The sequence below is a fragment of the Opisthocomus hoazin genome, chromosome 13 (assembly GCF_030867145.1).
Source record: "Opisthocomus hoazin isolate bOpiHoa1 chromosome 13, bOpiHoa1.hap1, whole genome shotgun sequence".
NCBI classification, from domain to species: Eukaryota; Metazoa; Chordata; class Aves; order Opisthocomiformes; family Opisthocomidae; genus Opisthocomus; species Opisthocomus hoazin.
The window spans coordinates 16938719-16959303 of record NC_134426.1 but is presented as its reverse complement, the minus strand read 5'-3'; the positions used below and the strand labels follow the sequence as shown (position 1 = coordinate 16959303).

The window sequence follows — 20585 nt, the reverse complement described above, 5'->3', positions numbered from 1 at the left end:
GAACCCACGTCACCTCCGCGCTCCTCCGCACTCCCCCGCGCAGCCCCGGCCGCAGCTCCGCGAACCTGCCCGCAGCAGCTGCCGGCCCGCCCGAAACTTTTTTTATTATTATTATTCTTTTTTTTTTTTTTTTTTCCCTCAAGGGCGTGCTGTTTTATTTTTCCTCTCTTTCGTCCTCTCTTTTTTAATTATTATTTTTTTCTTTTTTGTATTTTTAGTTGGGGAGTAGAAAGAGTAGGGTGGGGAAAGCTGCATCTTCCAGCTCAGGCTGAGAAAAGCGGTGGGGGTGGGGGCTTTATCTCGGTCTCAGGATCCTTCCCAGCGCGTCTGACAACCTGGAAGTGTTTGGAGAGAGCAGGGGAGCGAGCGAGCGAGCGAGGGAGAAGCAGGCTCGCAGGCTCGCGTTGGACAGATTTTTGTTCTTCCAGGCTGGGTTTTTCACATGCTGATCCGCAAATAAATAAATAAAAAGAAAGGAAATATGCACACGAGAAGCCTGATCCCACTGTAATTTCCATTGCAAAGGGGGATAAGACACACACACTGTAGATGCGGAGATGCATTGATTGCATGGAGCTCGACGCGCAAGGTAACGGCTCTTCCATTGCCATGTATGTCCGTCGGTGTCTGTCATCTGTGTGTGCCTGGGGGGGGGAAAGTGGCTGGTGGGGGGCATGGTTAGGCGCGAACTGGCTTTGCCGAGGAGCTGCGAGGCCTCGGGAGAGGTGGGGTGCAGGGGAAAGGCGGGGGGGGCCGCTGTCCCCAGGGCTCCCGCGGCTGGGGGGTGACCGGGGCGAAGCTGGAACAAAAGCGGAGGGTGGGTCATTTTTTTTTTTGTTCCCCTCCTTTATTTCCGCCCCCCCCCCCGCAAATGCAGTTGGTGTTACTTTAGCGAGGCGAGCTGTATTTTTCTTACGGCCACCGCGGCCTGGTTCTGTCAAGCTCCATTTCTTCTCAGCAGCTCTTTAAAGGGGAAAAAAAAAAAAAATAGAAGCCACGGATCGCCAGTTGCTCTGAGTTGTTGAGTTATTTTTTGCCGTCATTCCCCCTTCCTTTTTTATTACTATTATTATTTTTCTGTCTGCTTAATCGCGGCTCTTCGGGGAGGTTCGCTGGAGCCGGGCTGCCCTGCGCTGCCAGAGCCGGGTCCCTCTTTGTTTTAATAAAGACGCTTCATTTTTTCTCGCCCTCCCCCTTAACTTTGCCAGCTCAGGGAGGAATAATCGCTGCAAGCTGGAGGGAAATCGATTAAAAAACGGATAACCGGCTCTTCCCAAGCTGCAGCGAGAAAAAAATAACCCAACAGGCCAGAAGAGAAGAGAAAAAAAAAGGAAGAAAAAAAAAAAAAAAAAGGAGGAGGAGGGGAAGAGAAAAGCCTTAAATGGTCCCCGGAGCTGCGGCTCTGCCCCCGCGGGCCGTGCCCGGGCCCGGGGCAGCGGCTCCCGCTCCGCTCCCCTCCGTGCATTTTCCGCGCTGGTTGCGGGTTCGCCTGGTCGCTCGCTGCCCGGTCCCGGGCTGGTGCGCGGAGGGCTGGGGTGGGGGGAGAGGGAGGGAGGAAGGGGGCTTTTGCTGTGCACGATCTTTAGCTCCAGAGGGGTGGACCTGGAGTCCCTTCGCTTTTTGTCCTCTTAAATTCTGTGTACGTGTATGTATATATTACCCACCACTAGCAGGGAAGATCGTTTTCTCCCCCCTCCTCTCCACTGCCAATTTTCCTCTGCATTTAAATGAGAATTGCCTTTCCCCCCCCCCCTCTTTTTTTTTTTAAATAAAAAACGGCTTTTAAATATTGTTGCAGGGAGAAGGAGAGCTCATTTTGAAACGTTCTTGTGCACTTAAAACCGATATTGCCTCCACATGGTTCGCCTTTCAAAAATGAATCCTCTGCTTTGAAACATGGAAGAGATTTTTTTTTTCTCTAAGCTACTAAAACTCTAAACTCCTTAAGAACAAAAAAACTAACAATTAAATTGCTTTTATATATGTATATTTTTTTTAGCTTTGAAACTTTTACCATTCCTGATAGAGCCTTTAAAGCCACGTCAAAATACTGCCTTTAATACTCACCGTGGTTCCTTGCGTCAGATGTAAACGGTCTATTTTTGGGGCTCGTTTTCTCTGCTGGTGCTGTTTTACTCGAGATGTTACGGCTTAGTTCCCTCCAGCCCCCGTTCGCCAGCCTGCCTGCGCGTTACCTTGCACAGCATCTCGACCGACTGATTTATTTGCGCTTCTATATTTTAATTATCTCGCCCATCCTTTCTTTACTTGCAGCTCTCTGGGGTGGGGGGAGAAAAGGATTTGTTTCATTGGTGGGTTGGTTGAGTTTTTCTCTCCATAAGGTGCGAGAAGTTGAATTTTGTTTGAAAATTGGGTTGGGCGAGGGGCCTCACGTGTTGGTGGCGTTTGCGCTGGGAGTGGGGTGAAAGCTCCCACTTCCCCGGGAGGAAAGTGGGGGCTTCCAGCCCCCTCAGCTGCAGTGAGCCTGGGGGCTGGAGGTGTCCAAGGCTTGGGGGAGGCCTTGCCCCCCCCCTCCTTGGATCCCCGGCCTCCAAGAGTCGCTGGCATGATGAGTTGGCCAGCCCACGGCCCCCCAGTACCTCGTTCCCCGCGTCCTGCCAGACAGCCCTAAAACGCGCTGTTTACCTTTTCCGAAAGATGCATTTAATAATACCGCCTCCCCCTTCCCCTCCCTCCCTTCCACCCCACCCCCCAAATCCTATCATCCCTTGCGGGCTGCGATAATAAATAAAAGTCTTTATTTCTCCCTCTCCCAAAGTTAAAGGGCCTGGTTCCCTCCCCGGGCAGCTGGAAGTGAGTTGTGGGCGGCTCGGGTTTGTCAAGCAGCCCTGCGCTCCGGCTCGCTCCCCATTGCCTATATGTACACATATATATATATTTTATTAAACGTCAGCGTTGACTTATGTGTCTCTTATCTCTGCTCTCTCCCTGATGTGTGCCTGCAGTGGGGGATTCAGCGAAGGAAGCTCGTAACATGGCGGATAGCGAGGAAGGCTTCGGGCTCCCGACCACACCGGCGGACTCGGAGGCCAAGGAGCTCCAGGCTGAAGCCAAGCAGGACACTCAGCTGGGGGCCACCAGCAAGTCCCCCACCTCGCCCCAGGCAGCCTTCACCCAGCAGGTAAGCACCCACGCTCCTCATCCTCTCCCCCTCTCTCTTTTTTCCTTCCCCCTCCCCTCATTTCTCTGTGTTTCCACCCCCAATGTCAGCTCGGCTGGGTGGGTGCTGCTGCTCCGGGTGGTGGCAAGACATTTTAGGCCCCACGGGAGTGAAAAGTCTCACCTGATTGTGGGCCTCACCCCGCTTTTTGGTGTTCTTCGGGGTGGCGTTCGAGAGCTAAATCTGTGGCAAAGGGCACGCGTGGGTATTGGGGTGTGGCGAGGGCTGCGCGCGGAAAAGCACCCAAAACCGGCGCCCACGCGTGAGCGTGTAAACGCACACGCGAACACCCACCCATGCAGAGCTGCGTGTGCGTGTTGGCCGTCCCCGTGCTTGTTTGTATACGATGTAAACAGATATATCCAGGCGCAGGACAGCCGCCCTTGCGTGCGCACACGGCTCTGCCCTCGCCCACGCGGTGGGCCCTGCGGTGTCACGCTTGGGCACCCCCGCAGTCACCCAGAGGGCCCGGCACACCCAGGGGTGCCACCCCCCATCAGTCCTCACCCCCCCACCCCGGGTGCAGCGTGTTGCTGGGACACGAGTGGGCTCCCACGTGGGACACACAGATGGGTTGGGGTCCAGCCCCTGGCCCCAGCCGGCTCGGGGCACCCCGGGGTGGGGGGAGAAGGAGGGGAGAGGGGTTTTTCTACCCACGTCACCTTCAGCGGCTGTGGAGCCCCCCCCGGAGCCCCCCGCTTCTCCCCTGGCTGGTAAACCCTTGTGAGGAGTCCTCCCCCCTGCCATGGATGCCGCCCATGGGGGTGCAGGTAGGGGGCACGGGTACCGGGCTTTTTCCGTGGGGCTCGGGCCCACCACCCGCATTTGGATACCAATCCCCCAAAACCTTTGGCGGGGGCTTCGGCTCCATTTTCAGATGGGGGGGCTAGAGGGGAGGTGTCACTGTGTCTCCCACCCCACGGTGGCATCCGCGGTGCCAAGCGTGGGGCTTGCAGGGTCCCTCCGTGAGCAGCCCTTGCGTGGCGTGGGCTTGAGGGGGGGGGGGAGAAGAGGTGACACCCCTACGCCCCCCTCCAGCCTGCAGAAGTGGAGCCGGCGGGTGTAGATCACTCCTGGGAGGGGTGTAAATCAGCAGCGCCGAAGCGTGGAGGTGGGGGGGGGATTTCTCCCTCCCCGGGAGCCACGAGACCCCCAGGATCCTACCCCAGCCCCCCCTCCATGACCGGCACAGCCGGCCTCCGGCCTGAAATCCCATTTTCCCAGCTCACCAAAAGCGCAAGAGGCCGGATTTTCCCGGGATTGCCCCGAGCTCCGGCGCCCATCTCCCGGCCTTTTCCCTCCGAGCTTCCCGGCGGGGGTGCGCCCCCCCGCTCTCGTCACCCTCCCCCCACCCCCCGGGGCTGACGGTCTGTCCCTTCCCCCCCTCGCAGGGCATGGAGGGGATAAAAGTGTTTTTGCACGAACGGGAGCTGTGGCTGAAATTCCATGAAGTGGGGACGGAGATGATCATAACAAAGGCCGGGAGGTAAGAGGGGGACCCCCCGAGCCCCCCCCACCCTGCGTGGCCGGATCTGCCTCGTTCGCGCGTGTTTGTGGAGGGGAGGGGGGGGGTAGAATGGCTTTGGGGTGTGGGGGGGCACACGTGTCGTGGGGCTGCGTGTCCTTGGTCCCCGCTCTCCCTGAGGTTGGTCCGGTCGCTTCCCTCATGTGCAAGACCCCCCCCGACGCGTGAGTGTCCCCCAGGGCCCCGGGAGCCCTCCCCGCCAGGATGCGTTCGTGAAGAAATCGCTGCTTCTGGCTTCTTGCTCAACCCAGACCAGTTGGGTCGTTAATCCAGTTTCAGGCTTTGGGTGGTTTCCAGGCGAACGCGAGTGGCACCCAGTTGGCCAAAAATTAACCTTGCTCAGAGCGGCTCGCTGGGCGATTTCCTTATTATTATTTATTATTATTTATTATTATTATTATTAACTAAAGGATCAGCTCGGCTCTTCTGCGATTTTGCAACGCCTGACGCTGAAAATAAGATTTTTCTTATCCATGAGGCGCGAGTTGAGACGAATGTATCCAGCACACCCCCTTTAAAAGCACATGTGGTTTGAAGCTACTGTTTACGCACTGGTAGTAAAGGCTGTTTAGACGCGTAGAAAGACGTGTCCGCAAATAAACCGCAAGCGGACCCAACCGCGCCCAGATATACGTTTCTATATGTTGGTGTTTGCGTGGGTGTGTAGAAAAAAATATACAGCCTCGCAAATCCGACTTTACTGGGGCTGTGCGTAATCGATTCCATCACCGGCTGAGTAAAACCCGCTCCGAGGGCTCGCCTGCGTAGTTAAGCGCGTCCGAGGAGACTTCACTTTCTCCTTACTATTGATGTGCTGGAGGGCTGTTCAATTCGAGAGCGCCTAAACCAGTGAGACCCACTAAAACAGCCTCTCCAGTCCCATCGGCAAACTGGGGGCAGCCCGAGAGAGGCTCTTTTCGTTGTGATTTTAAATTAAAACCCACGGAGGAAGGTGGTGGGGCGGGGAAAGTCCTCCCCGAGTAGGATTAGTAACTTCAGACTGCGAGGGCACGATGAGCAACGCGGAGCCAAACTCTCCTTTCGCTCTGTCATCTGGCGTTTGTGGTGGTCTTCCAAAATTTGCCTGAGGAGGGAGGGGGGGGGGGAATAAATAATCGAGCTGGTTGTGTAAAGTTTTAGCGGATCGATGCGTCTCACGGCTCGCCTTTGCCTTGAGTTTCGCTGCTGCTGCGTTAAAATAGGTTTAAAGAAGGGTTTTGTGTCCGAGGGGACTTGGTACGGGGGGAGGGGGGGATCAAGCTCGGGGCTGGGGAGACCGAGGGACCTCCCGAAAAACCCGAGTTCACGGAGGAAAAAAAGGGAAAGAAAAAAAAACCACCCAAGCAGCGCAGGGCAGGAGACAGAAACCACCTTGCAGAGATTTCAAACAAATATCGCGGCGGGCAGAAATCCCGTCTGGAGCGCGACAGAAGAGACGTTCTCAGTGCAGGGAGGGGCTTCCTTATTTTTATATATGTATGTTTATAAAATTCTCCGTCTTTATCGTTGGAGAAGTCCACGTCAGGTGTTCTCGACCGAGTCGCAGACCATCTTTCCCGTGAAATTTACTTTCTTCTCTCTTAAAATTTTGAAGCTAAATTCCTGCTTTCTTCTTCGGTAGTTTTTTTTGTGTCCCCCCCCCTCCCCCTCCAGCTTTTTGCCACTGAATTAAGCCCCGGCCCAGACTCCCCATTGCAGAGATAAGCGCCCGAGCCTCGGAGGAGAGCGCGGTATTTTTAGAGGTGTGGGGTTTGTTTTTTTTTTTTTGTTTCTGCGTGGTTGAAGTCCAGGGATACATTTTCATCTGCTTTATTTTTAAATATTTGGAAAGCCCGAGCTAAAAGAACGGCAGTATTTTAAGTCCCTGCCTCGCAGTAATGGAAAATATTCCGAGAAGCCCCTGTCCTGAGTGCGCAGCCGAGCGGTCCCCGGCGTTTTTCAGGTGCGGTCGCCGCTGTCCCCTTCCGCGCCCACCACGGACTCGGTGCCGCACCTGAGGGCTTGCGGGGCTGCTTTCCCCGCGCACAGAACAGTTCATATACATAGGGGGGGGTTGAAACAGATGGATTTTAAATACATACATTCCTATAAATATACATATTCCTTTTTTTTTTTTTTTTTTTTTTTTTTTTTTTTTTTTTTTGGCAAATCTCCTCTCCTGCTCCAGCGGTTTCTGTGTGGGGGGAAGTAACTCGCTTCCAAAAGTTCTCACGACCAGATTTGCTCAAAGAAGGGAGACTCGAAAGCTCGGCTAAACCAAATAAAAACGCGAATAGACGAGCAGGCACAGGAGTAGGTGGATAAAGATCCCCGCCAGCCTCGTAATTATCATTCTGCCTCCGCAAATCGCCTGTTTCTCCTCAGCCGGGACCCGGCGGCACCCAACATCTCCCCCACCCCAGGGGAAAAGTGCAGCCTCCTCCGCCCCGAGCCTTTGTGAAATGACCTCCCGGCCACGAAACCACCTGGGGAAAGGTTCTTTTTCTTCGCTTTCGTGCTCAAGGTGCTCTTTCCCGTTTGCTCGTTCGCAGGCGCATGTTCCCCAGTTACAAAGTGAAGGTCACTGGGCTGAATCCAAAAACAAAGTACATACTGCTGATGGACATCGTGCCCGCGGATGACCACAGATACAAATTCGCGGATAATAAATGGTAGGCACGCGTGGGGGAGAAGGGGAGGGAGGGGAGCTCTGCCTCGGGCTGGCTGGGACTTGGCCAGACCCGGGGCGTTGGGAGATGCCCTTGGATCAGCGGCTGATCCCACTTTTTCCCCCGCGAAGGAGAGGTGTTGGGCTGCAGGGGCTTCATCGGAGCCTCCCGAGATGCTCCCACACTGCTGGGGAGAGAAATGCCTCACAAAAAGGAGGATAATCTGTCGCAATTAGCGAACGAGAACAGCAGTCCCGTTTGACCATGCGATTATTGGCTGTTGTGGAGCAGAAAATTAATTTATATTAAGGAAGGGAGTATCTCCGGGCAGGAAAGTATTTAAGGATTGGCACAGGGTCCATCTTCTGCTCCTGGCTTGGGTGCCGGCAGCTGGGGTGGGGGGAGGGAGGATGGGGTTAAAGGGGGGGGAAACAGCTAGAGCCGTCTCCGACGGGAAAGGTGCCAAGGAGCTGGGTGAATTCCCCCGCGCAGTGCCTGTAAACCCCTTCCCCCTCCCCGCACGGCGTGACCGCGCTGCCTTCGATTACCTGCGTGGGAGGGGGCGGAGGGGGAGCAGGAGCCCGCGGGAGGGACCCCACGGGGGGAGGTGGATAGGGAGCAAGAGCCCACGGGAGGGACCCCACCGGGGGGATGGGTAGGGGGCAGGAGCCCACGGGAGGGAAGGGACCCCCCCCCCCCCCGCCGAAGCTCAGGGTCCGTGTCCCCACGCAGGTCCGTGACGGGGAAGGCAGAGCCGGCCATGCCGGGGCGGCTGTACGTACACCCCGACTCCCCGGCCACTGGAGCCCACTGGATGAGGCAACTGGTTTCCTTCCAGAAGCTCAAACTGACCAACAACCACCTCGACCCCTTCGGCCACGTAAGTCCCGGGGGGTGGGAGGGGGGGGCACGGTACCCGCGGAGGGCTGCCGGGGGTCCCACAGGTGCTCAAGACCCTCTCCCACGCGTGGTGCCCCCCCACCCCTCCCACCAAGGTCGTGGCGATGTCACCCATCCCCAAATCCGTTGTGCTGCCGGGGGGTTATTTGCTTCCCTGGGAGGATGGGATGGACCCCAAGGAAAGACCCCCTCAAAAAATGGAAGCATAAACCCTAAAATCGGGTTATTTCTCAGCACTGCGTGGGAACTGATTACAGATCCCCGCGGCCTGGAGTCCGCGGGTGGGTGAAACTACTTTATGGAGTATTTAGCTACCTGGTTTTAACCTCACGGAGAGTTCTGGGGCGTTCAAATCTGCTCGCTGCCTCCGTGAATTCGGCTAACGGGTAAAATCAATCCGGCAGAAATATTCGAGGAAATAAGACCTAAAACCGTGCGGATCCCTCGATCCAAGAAGGGGAAAAAAAAAGGCAACAATAATTAAAGACAATAAAAAAAAAAATTGAAATCCCGCTAGAGCTTCTCGGACATAAAAAGGGCTTTGCTGGACCCGTGGGGCCGGGAAAGCTTGTGTGAATTCTGCAGCCAGAAACAGCCCTCCATCGAAGGTCTCCAAAGACGCGTGTTCCTCTGAGCAAATATACGTGTGCGCGTATGAACAATATATACATCTATAAAAAAATATATATATAATTACTTAAGCGGGTGTGCAAAGCCAGGTCCCGCCATCCCCTTCCAAGAGCGTAGTTTTCTCCAGTCTCATTTCAACACTTCAGTTTCTTTTTTTTTTCCCGAGTTCTGGTTTTTTTTCCCCTCCTCGTTCGTATTTTAATGATAAATCTCGTGCTGTTAAATCCCTGCCCACGCGGGCGCTAAGAAGTGAGGGGGGCTGCAGGGCAGAGAGGCCAGACGACCCCCCCCAGCCCACCCCAACAAGCCGAGCATCTTTTCACAAGCCCTCCTTTTCCCATCAGTTTGGGGGCTTAATTTCTTCTTACAATTTTATTTTAAGTTCGCCTGGAGCTGGGGGTAAAGGGGTTTGCAAGCGCTGCTTTCCAGGGATCAGAACCTCCTTCCCCCCCCCCCCCCCCCCCACGCGGGAAGCGGGAAGGGACAACGGGGACCCCGCAGCAGCGCAGCCAGAGAGGGGACACAATTCTCCCACTCCCCGGGGTGGTTTTGGGGAGCAGCCCCAGGGGGTGTGGGGGGAACAGGGCCAGACATCCCCTGCTGCCAACTGCCTGCTCTGGGGAAAAACCCCCCCAAACGAACCGAAGGCGCTGGGGGGACAGCGAGGGACTTCAGAGGAGGGGCTGCACCAGGGGTCTCTCAATTAGAGTCGCTGTAATGAAATTAAAAGCCATTAGATCGTTCACCGTTGATGTTTGCGACTTTCCTGGATGTCAAAGCAATTTGCTTAAACCCCCGGGACGGGGGAGGCGGCGGCGGGGCGCGCTGCGTCTCTCTGTCGCCAGGGTCCGGCCGTCATTATCGCGACCGAGCCGGCCCCCCGCCATCTTCGCCCGAGATTAACCCGGTACCGAGCAGGGCCCGCTTTTTATCTTCAGCACAGCGCTTCCCCCCGCCACCCTCCTCTCCCATATTCTGCGGGTGGCTGGGGGGAGGGGGGGGGGAACACTCTAAATCCCTCCAGCCGCCCGCTTCCACCACCCCGCTTTTTTTGCCCTCCTGGGGGGGGGGGGGGGGGGGGCTTGTGATGCCCGGGCCATCGTGCGGGTTTTGGGGGGCTGGAAAGGCGGAGACACCCCCCCCCCCCCCCCACCAGCGGCAGGTTTAGGATGCCAACACGTGTTGGCGGAGCCGCTCCGGACCCCCCGGGGGGGTTTGGGGGGGAACAGCAGCACAGCCCAGGGTCGGGGAGCGGAGGGGGGTACCGAGTCAGCTTTCCCAGCATCACCCGGCTCTGACGGGTGCCTTGGCTGGGGGGGGGGGGGGGTGTGTGTTTTTGAGGGTTACATCCCCCCACCTCAGCACCTAGATCAGCCCTTCTGGGCGCTCCTAAAGAGGGCGAAGATTTTGGGGAAGGGGATGCGAAGACCCGCGGGCCCCTCTCTTCCTCCTCCTCTTCCTTTCCCCATCCCCAGGTGCGTGGGGTGGGTGGGTGCGCCGCGCTGTGCCCCCTCCATTCCCACGGGGTGTCTTCTCCTTCTCCCCCTGCCCAGATCATCCTGAACTCCATGCACAAATACCAGCCCCGGCTCCACATCGTGAAAGCCGACGAGAACAACGGCTTCGGCTCCAAGAACACCGCCTTCTGCACCCACGTCTTCCCCGAGACCGCCTTCATCGCCGTCACCTCCTACCAAAACCACAAGGTGAGGGGCAGGGCCGGTCCCCCGCACCGGCAGAGCGCGTCCCCCCCGGCCCCCCCCCCCCCCCCCGCTCCTTCGGAGGCCTCGGCTCCCCCTTCCCCCTCTCCATTCCCCCCTTCCTCTTCTTTTCCCCATCCTTTCTTATTTTTCCCCTTTCTTCTTCTTTCCTTCCCTCCTCCTCCTTTCCCCCCCCCTTCTTTTTTCCCCTTCCTTCGTTTTTCCTCCCTTGTTCTTCTTCCTTCCCCCGTTCTTCTTCCTTCCCCCGTTCTTCTTCCTTCCCCCCTTCTTCCTTTTGCCACTTCTTCTTCCCTTTGCTCCTTGTTCTCTTTCCTCCCCCCCTTCTTCTTCTCTTTCCTCCCCCCCTTCTTCTTCTCTTTCCTCCCCCATCTTCTTCTTCTCTTTCCTCCCCCATCTTCTTCTCTTCCTCCCCTTCTTCTCCCCCCTCCTTTTTCCTTCTCCCCCTTTCCCCTCGCCACGCCGCCGTCCCATCTCCTCTGCTCTTCCTGGCGACACAGACAAAGCCCCTAAAGACGGGGCTCGGGGCGAGCCGGGGGGGGGAAATCAGCTCGCCGGGGCGTTTCGCTGGGAGAGGAGACGGCCGGCCGAGGAAGTCGCCGTTATCTCCTTTCCCCCCGCATCGGTCAAAGCCTCCTAATCTGGGGGAGGGAGCCCGGCTCCCCCCGCCGCGGCCCGGGCACTGATAACCCGGGCTGGCCCTGCCCGGGGAAAGGGGCTCCTGCCCCGGGCGGCCAGCGGGGAGGTGGGCGCGGGGGGCTGCGGGCTTGGCAGCCGGGAGGCTCGGGAAGGAAAGGGAGGATCTGCGCCTGCAACCGGCTCCCCGCCTGCCCGAGGATAACAAAGCAAAAAAAAAAAAAACAACCCCAAAATCCAACAACAACAACAAAAAATTAAAATTAGTTTTTTTTTGGGGTGCTGCGTGGGTTCCTGCTGCTGCCCCCCTCCGCCCGCCCACCCGGGGGGACCCTGCCGCGGGGCTGCTGCCCCTGCTCCTTCCCCTGCTCGGCTTTTGGGCTTCCCCAGACAGCGAGGAAGGAGGAGGAGGAAGGCGCAGGGCTGGGGAGGAAGGTGCAGGACTGGAGTAGTTCTCAGCAGAGGTGTTTAGAGATGCCTTGCGCTGACTCTGCCCCTCACTGCTGCCCGCAGACCCCGACAGCCTCTGTCTAGGGCAGAGCCCCACAAAAAGCCAACTTTCCTTCGGGAAAAAAGCAAATTCCTCCCCAGATCGCATAGAAAGCGATTACTACAAACTTTTCCTCATACTTACGGGCAGGTAGGATGGCTCCTTTGCGCTTGACAGAGTGAAACCAAGTGCTTATTTTTTCAAATGGAGAAAGGTCGTTTAACACCCCAGATAAATCCTAGATGCTCTCCTGGAGAGTTGAGTAGGAAGCTCCTAAACCTGTGCGAAAAGATTGCGTTGCGTTCCCTCCGTCCATCAGTTGGCTAGGGAGAGGCAGAGAGCAGAGCTAGGCTGGAGAAGAAAGAGTGCTTCACCGTAACGAGGGAGAAAAGAAAATACTTCCCTGCCCTTTAAAATAGGAGCTGTTGGCACAACCAGGACGAGCAAACTGAATCCAAATTGAGTCCTCGCCAAACTGTGCCTTAAATTATAAGTCCGCTGTGGATGCTATAAAATGAAGTTTAACTTCTGCTTGATGGATTCGGAGAAAGAATATAATATTAATAGAACTGGGAGTTAATAAAACAGGACACACTTCTTGCTTTAAAGGCATTTCCCTACAAGAAAACAGACATGAATTTAATCGCTTTCCTTTGAAGAAAAATAGGACTGTTTTATAGGAAAAAAAAAATTACCATGCAAATAAAATAAAAGCAAAGCAGAAACATGTAAGTACAGTAGTAGTTTGGGAAAACTGCCATATTAGGAGGAGCAGGAATATTTGATTGTAAATCAGCAACATCTGGTTGATAAGGAATGACATCTGCGTATCTGTCTCTGTCAAAATATACGCACTGACAAACGCACGAATCCCTACAGACACACACGCGCTCACATCCCGGCAGACACATGCACAGGCACACAGACACCACCACATATTTTACACACTCCCCTACACATTGTACATACTCTTACATCCTTCTCTCCCCCCTCCCAACAGATGCATTCCTCTTCTTGCTGAGCTGAATCGTTGGGGGAACGAAAAAAGAGTGGCTGTAGCCCCAAGATAAAGACCCAAATGAGAAAGATAGAGCTGTAAAAATAAACTAGGGAATGATCTACCCTAAATGGCATCTCCCTCCAGAGAAGGGAATAAAATCTGTAGCTTGCCCCAGTGCAGATGGAGCGTTACAACGGGGCTGCGGCGGCGCACGGCTGATGCCGTTGCGGATGTAGGCTGTGCGGAAGGGTAACATCCTTCCACTGAGTCGAGTGGCAAGTGAGGTCCTTTCCCGAGCTTGGCTTTCACAGCAGAGATATTTTCACGTTGCGGTGCAGACGGTGTTGCCCGTTGCCGTAAAGGATCGCAGTCGCACCGGTCTGCGCCTGAGTTCAAGCAGGAGGGTCTGCCTGTCCATCCCCACGTCGCTTTGTCAGTGCGCTACCAATTTTATCCCGTTTACAGCCATCTCGCGCTTCCACCCGTCACCTGCAGCACATCCTTCACGCAAACTTTTCTACCCGCACACTTACCTACACTTTGTATACACCACGTTTTACACACAGTTTGTATACACCTATGTATTTCACATATATGTATTTTACACACACACATATATACACAATCAAATTTATACCTGCATGTGCTTTAGGTTTCAAGAGCTGTGTTATAGGTGAATTATGTTACAGTACTAATTGTAGGACGTGCCCACAAATGCGTTTGAGTCTATGCTTACACGGCTTAGAGAAATACCTGCCCGATTTCAGACCCATCAATTTATTTCGATAGCACAGCTGCAGTCCCAGCATAGGGCTTGTGCTTATTTCCCCTGATACTTTAGGCAGCCTGAAAAGATATTTAAGCGTGCTGGGATCTTGCCCTCCCCAGCCCCGCTCCCCGAAAGGAGGCTTAAGCTACGCAGAAAGTTTTGGTAAAGTTTTCAGTGCGGTTGTCAGCAGCTCGGTCGACCACTTCCCCCCCTTCTCTGCAGCCATGGAAAAATACCCCAGAAATATTGAGGTGTTAAAATAGGTCACATGCACATTTCATTTCCTTGCCATTTACACAATGGGTGTTTGCAATCAGGTTGATTCCCAAATATTAACTTCCCCTGCAGTTAAGTACCATTTTGCTGTAGCTTAAATCATTGTGTTACTAGCTCGTATTTATTAGGTACTAGCTCTCTGCTTAGGACCAGGAAATGAACCCAAATAGACAGAAATAATTAAGGTTCTGCCCTCATGAGGGTTCTTTCAAAAGCAAGAATTCACAACAATTATTCTCATTAATTTTTACTACCTACTTTCCCCGTTAGCTGGACTTGGGCTTTATATTGGTTTGCCCCCCTCAGGATATCCGGTTTTATGCTGAATTTTTTTTTCCCTAAGTTATTTAACATTCTTGGTAGCCCAAATTCTTTTAAGGAAGCTTTAGCCCCAGCTGGGATGCTGTAGGCACCCAGAAATGCTGTGTGCGTTGTAGTGATGCAGGAGAACGAGTGAAGGGTATGGCTGAAGACTAATCTGATGCATTCCCAGACAGCCAGTGGGCACAGAGAAACACGCTGCGTGGGCTTTCTGAATAGGTTCCGTATAGGTTCATCCTACCTGCAGAAAGACCCCTGTAATAAGAGAGAGCTGTTAACTTGGCCAAGTCAACTGGTGCTCGATCCTGCTGTATTTTGGAGAGCTGCCTGTGTGGGTCTGCCGTGAGCACGTGGCCTTTTGCTGCTCTGCCGAAGCATCTTATAAATGCCTACAAATTTCTTCAGGGTGGGTGTCAAGAGGATGGGGCCAGACTCTTTCAGTGGTGCCCAGTGACAGGACAAGGGGCAATGGGAACAAACTGAAGCAGAGGAAGCTCCAGCTGAACACGAAGAAGAACTTCTTCCCTCTGAGGGTGACGGAGGCCTGAACAGGCTGCCCAGGGAGGTTGTGGAGTCTCCTTCTCTGGAGATATTCCAGACCCGCCTGGATGAGGTCCTGTGCAGCCTGCTGTGGGTGACCCTGCTTCGGCAGGGGGTTGGGCTGGGTGACCCACAGAGGTCCCTTCCAACCGCTACGATTCTGTGATTCTGTGATCTCGCAGGGTTGTGTAGGCATAACTGCTGCTGGAGGCAGGCAGGTCCTTGGGCTGGGGACGTTTTGCCTTGAGAGCTCAGTTGTCCTAGGCTTTGATTGCAGGTAGCCATCTCCATCACTTCAGTACAGGCCAGCAGCGTGGTGGCCTGGTTGGCATCCCATCAAGTGACTCTGTGCAGAGACTGGACCCAGTCTGGTCCCGCAAAGCAGCCCTGCAGGGCTGTCCCCCCCAGATTCTCCCTGCCCAGCCTGGGGCCATTGGCCCAGTGTCTTCCCACCTCTGTGTCAAGAAGGCAGAGCCTCTCTCCTTACTCAGGGCAGGCTCCTCTCCGAAAGGGGTTCCCCCAAGCGCTGAGAGGGACAGTGCTCTCTGGGATTAAGCGTGGGGAGGCCATGTATCTTCTCTTCTTCTCCAGGACTGGTGGCTTTTGTGCAGCCCTTGGTTGTTCGGGGGCTGCAGTGAGCTCTTCTCTCACTGACCCTCTCCAGGGCTCCTTGCATCTAGCCACATAAATGCTTAGTCTCATTCCAGTCTTTGGTGGGTGAGTGCTTCCTTCAAGAGGTCTTGTGTGCTTCACAACCTGTGTCTGAACCAGTCCTGTCTCCCTCTGCCCTTTGTCCTCAGTCTTGTCCCTGCCTCCCTGCCAGCCCCGGGACAGGGTGCTCAGCCAGCCCTGAGCCCCCGGCCCCTTTTGGTCCTTGATCCAGACCCCCTCCCCAAGCTCTGCAAAGACATTCTATCTCTCTCCAGCCTCACTTCTGCCTCCTGATCCAACTCCTTCCCACTCAGCCCAGTGCTGTGCAAGGCCTGTCTCTTCTGATCCTCTGTTCTTGTCTTCCAGTTCAGCCAACAGCCTCCTCACTGAGCCCCTCTGTCTCCCACCAGTACCTCTGACCAGCCACTGGCTCCCAGTCCCTCCCATTTCCTTCACTGGCCTTTGGGTTCAGCATCTTCTCCCATTTGCCAGCAGCCCTCCTTTCCCCCGGTCTTCACCTCAGGCTCCAAGTCCCAGCTCCCCATCCAGCTCCACTGACCCAGCCAGATGTAAGTAGTCTCAGCAGGCACCTTGTCTTAATCTGTTTCTTTCCTTCCCCTTGCTCTGGCTTTGGCTTCCTCCTCCATGCTGGCCTGGTTTCCACCTTGGGTACGTGAGAGTGCAAAAGAAAAAGGCTCTGTACTTTCAAGCCTGAAGCCCAGCCTCCCAGTTGCTCCCAGTACAGCTGGCTGCAGCAGTGGTAGGGGTGGTTATGGCTCATCTCTGCCATGGTGAGCAGGACCATGGTCACGTGCAGGGCAGGGACAGTGTGCGTCCCTGCAGCACAGGCAGGTCCATGCGTGCTCAGCTGGGGGGAATTGCCCTGACCCCTGCATCGCTAAATGGGGAGACCTACACAGTGATTTTTTTTTTTTCCCCACTCAGGCTTTTAAGTTACCCAGACAGGGCAGATTTTCTCAAGAAGAGAGCTCAGAAAGTAAGGTTCCCCTCCGGCAGAACACAAAGGCCCTGTTCCAAAATGCCCAGCCTTCAGGACAGTTTCAGAAAAACCTCCAGAAGAGCCAAGAGGGTCAAGGTGGTGGTATGTTTTCCTACAGCTGAAGTGCTCAAAAAAAAAGTGGGACCCATTCGGTTGATAGTAAAATAAGCACACAAAAAAGGAGCCCAGTGCAGCTACATGGTGTGGAACATTTCAGCCCTAACAAAGTTTTGTAATTGAGAAAAACCTGATTGTGGCAAGTGCTCTACAATAAGTAATACAAAGTGGTAGTTTTGACCCTGGCCGTAACAATATTCATGAGCCTGTAGACATACGTACCCATATAAATAAATGGGCAAAAAAGGAAAAAAGCAAAGCCAATTCCCTCAGCCTAACTAGATGCAAAGCTAAATTTTATCACGCTGGAGCTAAAGATGCCATTGGAAATGTCTCGGCAGAAGTGCTTTGTGGTCAGTTAGCCCAGAGAAAGGAATGGAGAGGAGCGGCGCCGAGCTTTCATTGGGAGCTGTCGCTTCCTGTTAAAGTGAAAATGAACCCATGGGTCAGACAAGCCCTGAAAAGTGTAAATCTGGAAGGCTTCACCCTGGAAAGCTCTCATCTCTGAAGGGTCTGCAGCAGCTTTAGAAATCAGTGGTCAGGAGCAAACTTTGCCATCAGATTCTTTCAGCAACAAATATGTACACAGGGCCCTACAGTTTTACTGAATCTGTGCTACATAATTTAGCCCTGGGCATTCTGTCTTAATGACCTTGCAGGATGCTGTATTTTTTTTATTTTTCATGATGTAATTGTCATTTGACTTTCTGACAGCTTTTTCTTACCCCCTCCCAATGAGTTACTCTCAATTAAACAGAGCTTCGTTATGGTAAAGTTGATCCAGAAGAAGGTTATTTCCACCCATTCGTTTGCTTTTCCACCTCTGAAATAGTTTGTAAGTCAGCCAAAAACTGGTCAAACAAAATATCTTCCACAGGCTGTTTTCTAAAGCAGGGATTCACCAACTTTCTCTCTATTTTCTGTTTCGTTGTGCATGGTTTTCTTAAACCTGGCTTGGACTCTCCTGGCTTGGTGTTAAGGCTGATGCCATGAGTTACCATCTAGAGAAACTTTGCTCTGAAAACTCCTGCTGCAATCCATCACCAAAGAGCTGAGACCTAATTTAAAATCTTCTGCAGTCCCCGGTTTGTAGATGCCTTCAATCTAGCAGATCCTTAATTTTAAGGAGGCTGAAGTCAGCTGTGCTTCACTCCAGGCTTTCTGCCACCAACACATATGTTAATACTGTTGCTTGCAAGAGTCTTCCCGATGAAGGCCAGGCAACTTCTCTACTCATAAAGCAATGTATTTGCAAGATCGAGGTCCCATATGATATTTTGTCAGACGTTTCGTGGGTGATTAAAGGCTTGATTCATCAAACAGGGCATTCATCTGAGGTCCTTAAATTAGGGGCTAGCGTGTGGATGGCTCCTTCTCTGGTGAATGGAGAGCGCTGGGGACCTGTGAAGGCAATGCCACCCACCTCAGAGCCCCAGCGCCCTCTGGCAGTCCCCATCTCCCTCCATTGATTCCAGCAGGAATGCTGGGAGACGAGGTTCCCAGCACAGACGCCTTGGTTAAAATGCCTTCGGTTAGGTTGGGATGAATCCGACCCTTTGTACATTTGTGTGCTGGTGCCAATACTGTAAATCCTCACTCAGTGAACGACTTCACTTATGCAAGCAAATATTGCCATTGGGTTCGGCGAGTGAGGACAACTCGTACATTTAGTGTGCTTCAGAACGCAAACTGCATAGAAACATTCAAAAAGTTGAATAATGCCTATTATTCATCGTCAAAACGCCACCACCTCTCCGGTGGAAACCAATAGGCAGTTTCTTTTCAAAATACGCAGCTGGTTGTCTAATTATTCAGGGTTTGTAATTATAAAACAGGCCCTTGTTTTGCTGCTAGGGAACAGCTCAAATGACAAACTGGACCAAATAGTTTGTTTGTTCGTCCCTCTCTTTAAATTCTGAAATGTGTGACAAAAAAAAGCAATGCCCTGTTCATGTACTAGATTGGGTCCTGCTTTGATCGGAATGCTCGTGGGGACAAGTGTAGGGGTGATGGAGTCTTTGTGTGAGATTTGGAGTTGAACTGGGCAAAAAAGGCAAATAAATAAATGGCCTTTGGAAAAAAAGTATGCTATAAGATGAGAAAATAGCAAAATAATCTGGTGGTGCAGACACCTGGCGGGGTTTGCTATTGACACTAGCTGAGCCAGATATTTCTCTTTGAATTTTGGCAAAGAAGAAGGTCCAGTTGTGTGTGCTTGACTTGGTGAACACGAAACTGTTTCTGTTCTATTGCCATTACTCTTGAGCTCTTTCCTTCCCGTTGGCCTACTTTCAGTAGGAAGGAAGGACAGTGCTTCTGTAAAATGCAGTGAGTGCGTGAAGTTCCTCCAATGGCAAACACAGGGTTGCCTCTCCTGCGAAAGTGCAAGTGGCTCTCCTGACTCCTGCTGAGGACTCAGACTGCCAGGCAGTGATGGAGAAAGAAAAGAAGGGGAAATGGTGCCTCTTCTGCTTGAATGTTAAAAATCAGGTGAAGGCTGGTATGGGACTTTGCTCAGAGACTGATCCTCTCCTCCTCCAAGGCTGGGGTTCCTTGACTGCAAACTCCAGCTGTGTGCTGGACTCTGCGGAGCTCTGTGTGGACAGATTTGTTTCATACGTGAGTGGGTTTGCGGTGGTGTTTCTGCTGAATGAGCCAGAGCTCTTGCTGCCTTTGCTTTGCCGTGCCAGCTCTGGAGCTGGTGTGAGGTTGGCACTCAACTAGGGCAGATCACACCTGATCCAGACTTAGTCCTGCTCTGCAAAACAGCAAAGCATTTGCAACGAATTTGGCGCGGCAGAGTGAGTTTGTACAAGATCAGGGGGGCATTTGAGGGTGTTGCTGGTCCACAGTTAATATTTTCTTAAAGGACAGCCCCTGGCTTGAGAAAACCTACTCACCCAAGTCCTCAGGAGAGGTATGTGAAGGAGAGGATTGCACCTCTGAGCAACAAAGTTGCTTTGGGTAAGTTCTGTACAGTAGCTGCTTGAAATGTTTAACTTAGATGTTGTAAGATGACAAAAGACAGGAGTCTGAGGGGGTTCTTGCCAGCAAACTTTAGATGCTGAAGGAAGCCAAGTAGGTGACCAAACTAGTCCCTCTTAATTCCTGCTAGAATTGACGGGGAGATAAATATTCTTCCAGGGCACGATGGCCAGAGGTGGAGTGGCCCTCCAGGTGCCTTAGGCAGTTAGTCCATGCAGTGCTTACAGGTGTGGGGCTGGTTGGGGAAGGATAGCAGATGCAGAGCACCTGGAGTACATTTAGCTGGCCTGAAATACAGAAAGGGTAAGCCTCACCTGTCTGAGAGAGAGGATCTGGGGTCTGAGAGGGGAGGTTTTGGTCATGGCTGTGCATTGATGAGGAAGTACTTCTTGGTGTCAGTGGGGCTTGTTCAGGCAGTATGACTTTCATCTTCGGTCATGCTTGGTTATCCTTGACTTTGGTAAGTGCAGCCCTTTCTGTCTCAACAGCAAAAATAAAGTAAGCAAGAAAGCAGATTTCCTCCACTGAGAAATCTTTGTGTGTGCAGTCCCATGTGTTAGTTATGGGACAAGCCTGAGAGAAGCAAGAGGTTGTTGACAGCAGATATTTTTCCAGTGGAGAGATCTAGAGGAAAGCCCATCTGGAGCGGTCAGTGCCTGAGCTGAAGGGCGACATGAGTTCCTGAAAGCTGTGTTTTCCCCTGCATCCCTACTGGCTTGGGTTTAATAAAAAATATCCCCTCTCTCCCAGGCCATGCATTGGACTTGCGATGAACCCGTTGCATTTCCTCCCTTTCAGATCACCCAGTTAAAGATTGAGAACAACCCCTTTGCGAAAGGTTTCCGCGGCAGCGACGACATGGAGCTCCACAGGATGTCCAGGATGCAGAGGTAACACGTGCCTCCGTTGTGGGAATCTGCTAAGGGCTGCTGGAGCTGCCCGGGCTTTGCTTTGCATGTCTCTTGTGGCTTGAGCTAAGCCAGGACTTAGCGGCAGTCCCTTCTCTGGCATCTGCATGTGTGTTTGATGTCAAGCTGTTGAAATATTGTCAGGATGTGGGGCCAAAATCCAGGCCTTCCCACTCGGAGGTGAATACCTTAACTGCTGGGTTACAGAGGAAGGATCTCGCTTGTGGGTTGCCCTCTTGGCCGTAGAGACCTTGTATTTCTTTCTGACACATCCCCATCCACAACAGCCT

The 20585-nt window shown here is 53.3% G+C and overlaps 1 protein-coding gene across 1 annotated transcript in view; it reads left to right on the top strand.

The window, feature by feature from the left end:
• Nucleotides 1-549: 549 nt before the first annotated feature.
• The window catches only part of TBX5 (T-box transcription factor 5), a 40138-nt gene continuing 20102 nt past the window's right edge, over nucleotides 550-20585 (top strand). Inside the window, exons 1-7 of the mRNA XM_075434756.1 lie at nucleotides 550-589; nucleotides 2967-3142; nucleotides 4573-4667; nucleotides 7238-7357; nucleotides 8087-8234; nucleotides 10438-10590; nucleotides 20186-20277. Of these exons, the coding sequence (XP_075290871.1) occupies nucleotides 550-589; nucleotides 2967-3142; nucleotides 4573-4667; nucleotides 7238-7357; nucleotides 8087-8234; nucleotides 10438-10590; nucleotides 20186-20277 (824 nt within the window). The remainder of the gene's footprint in view (nucleotides 590-2966; nucleotides 3143-4572; nucleotides 4668-7237; nucleotides 7358-8086; nucleotides 8235-10437; nucleotides 10591-20185; nucleotides 20278-20585) is intronic.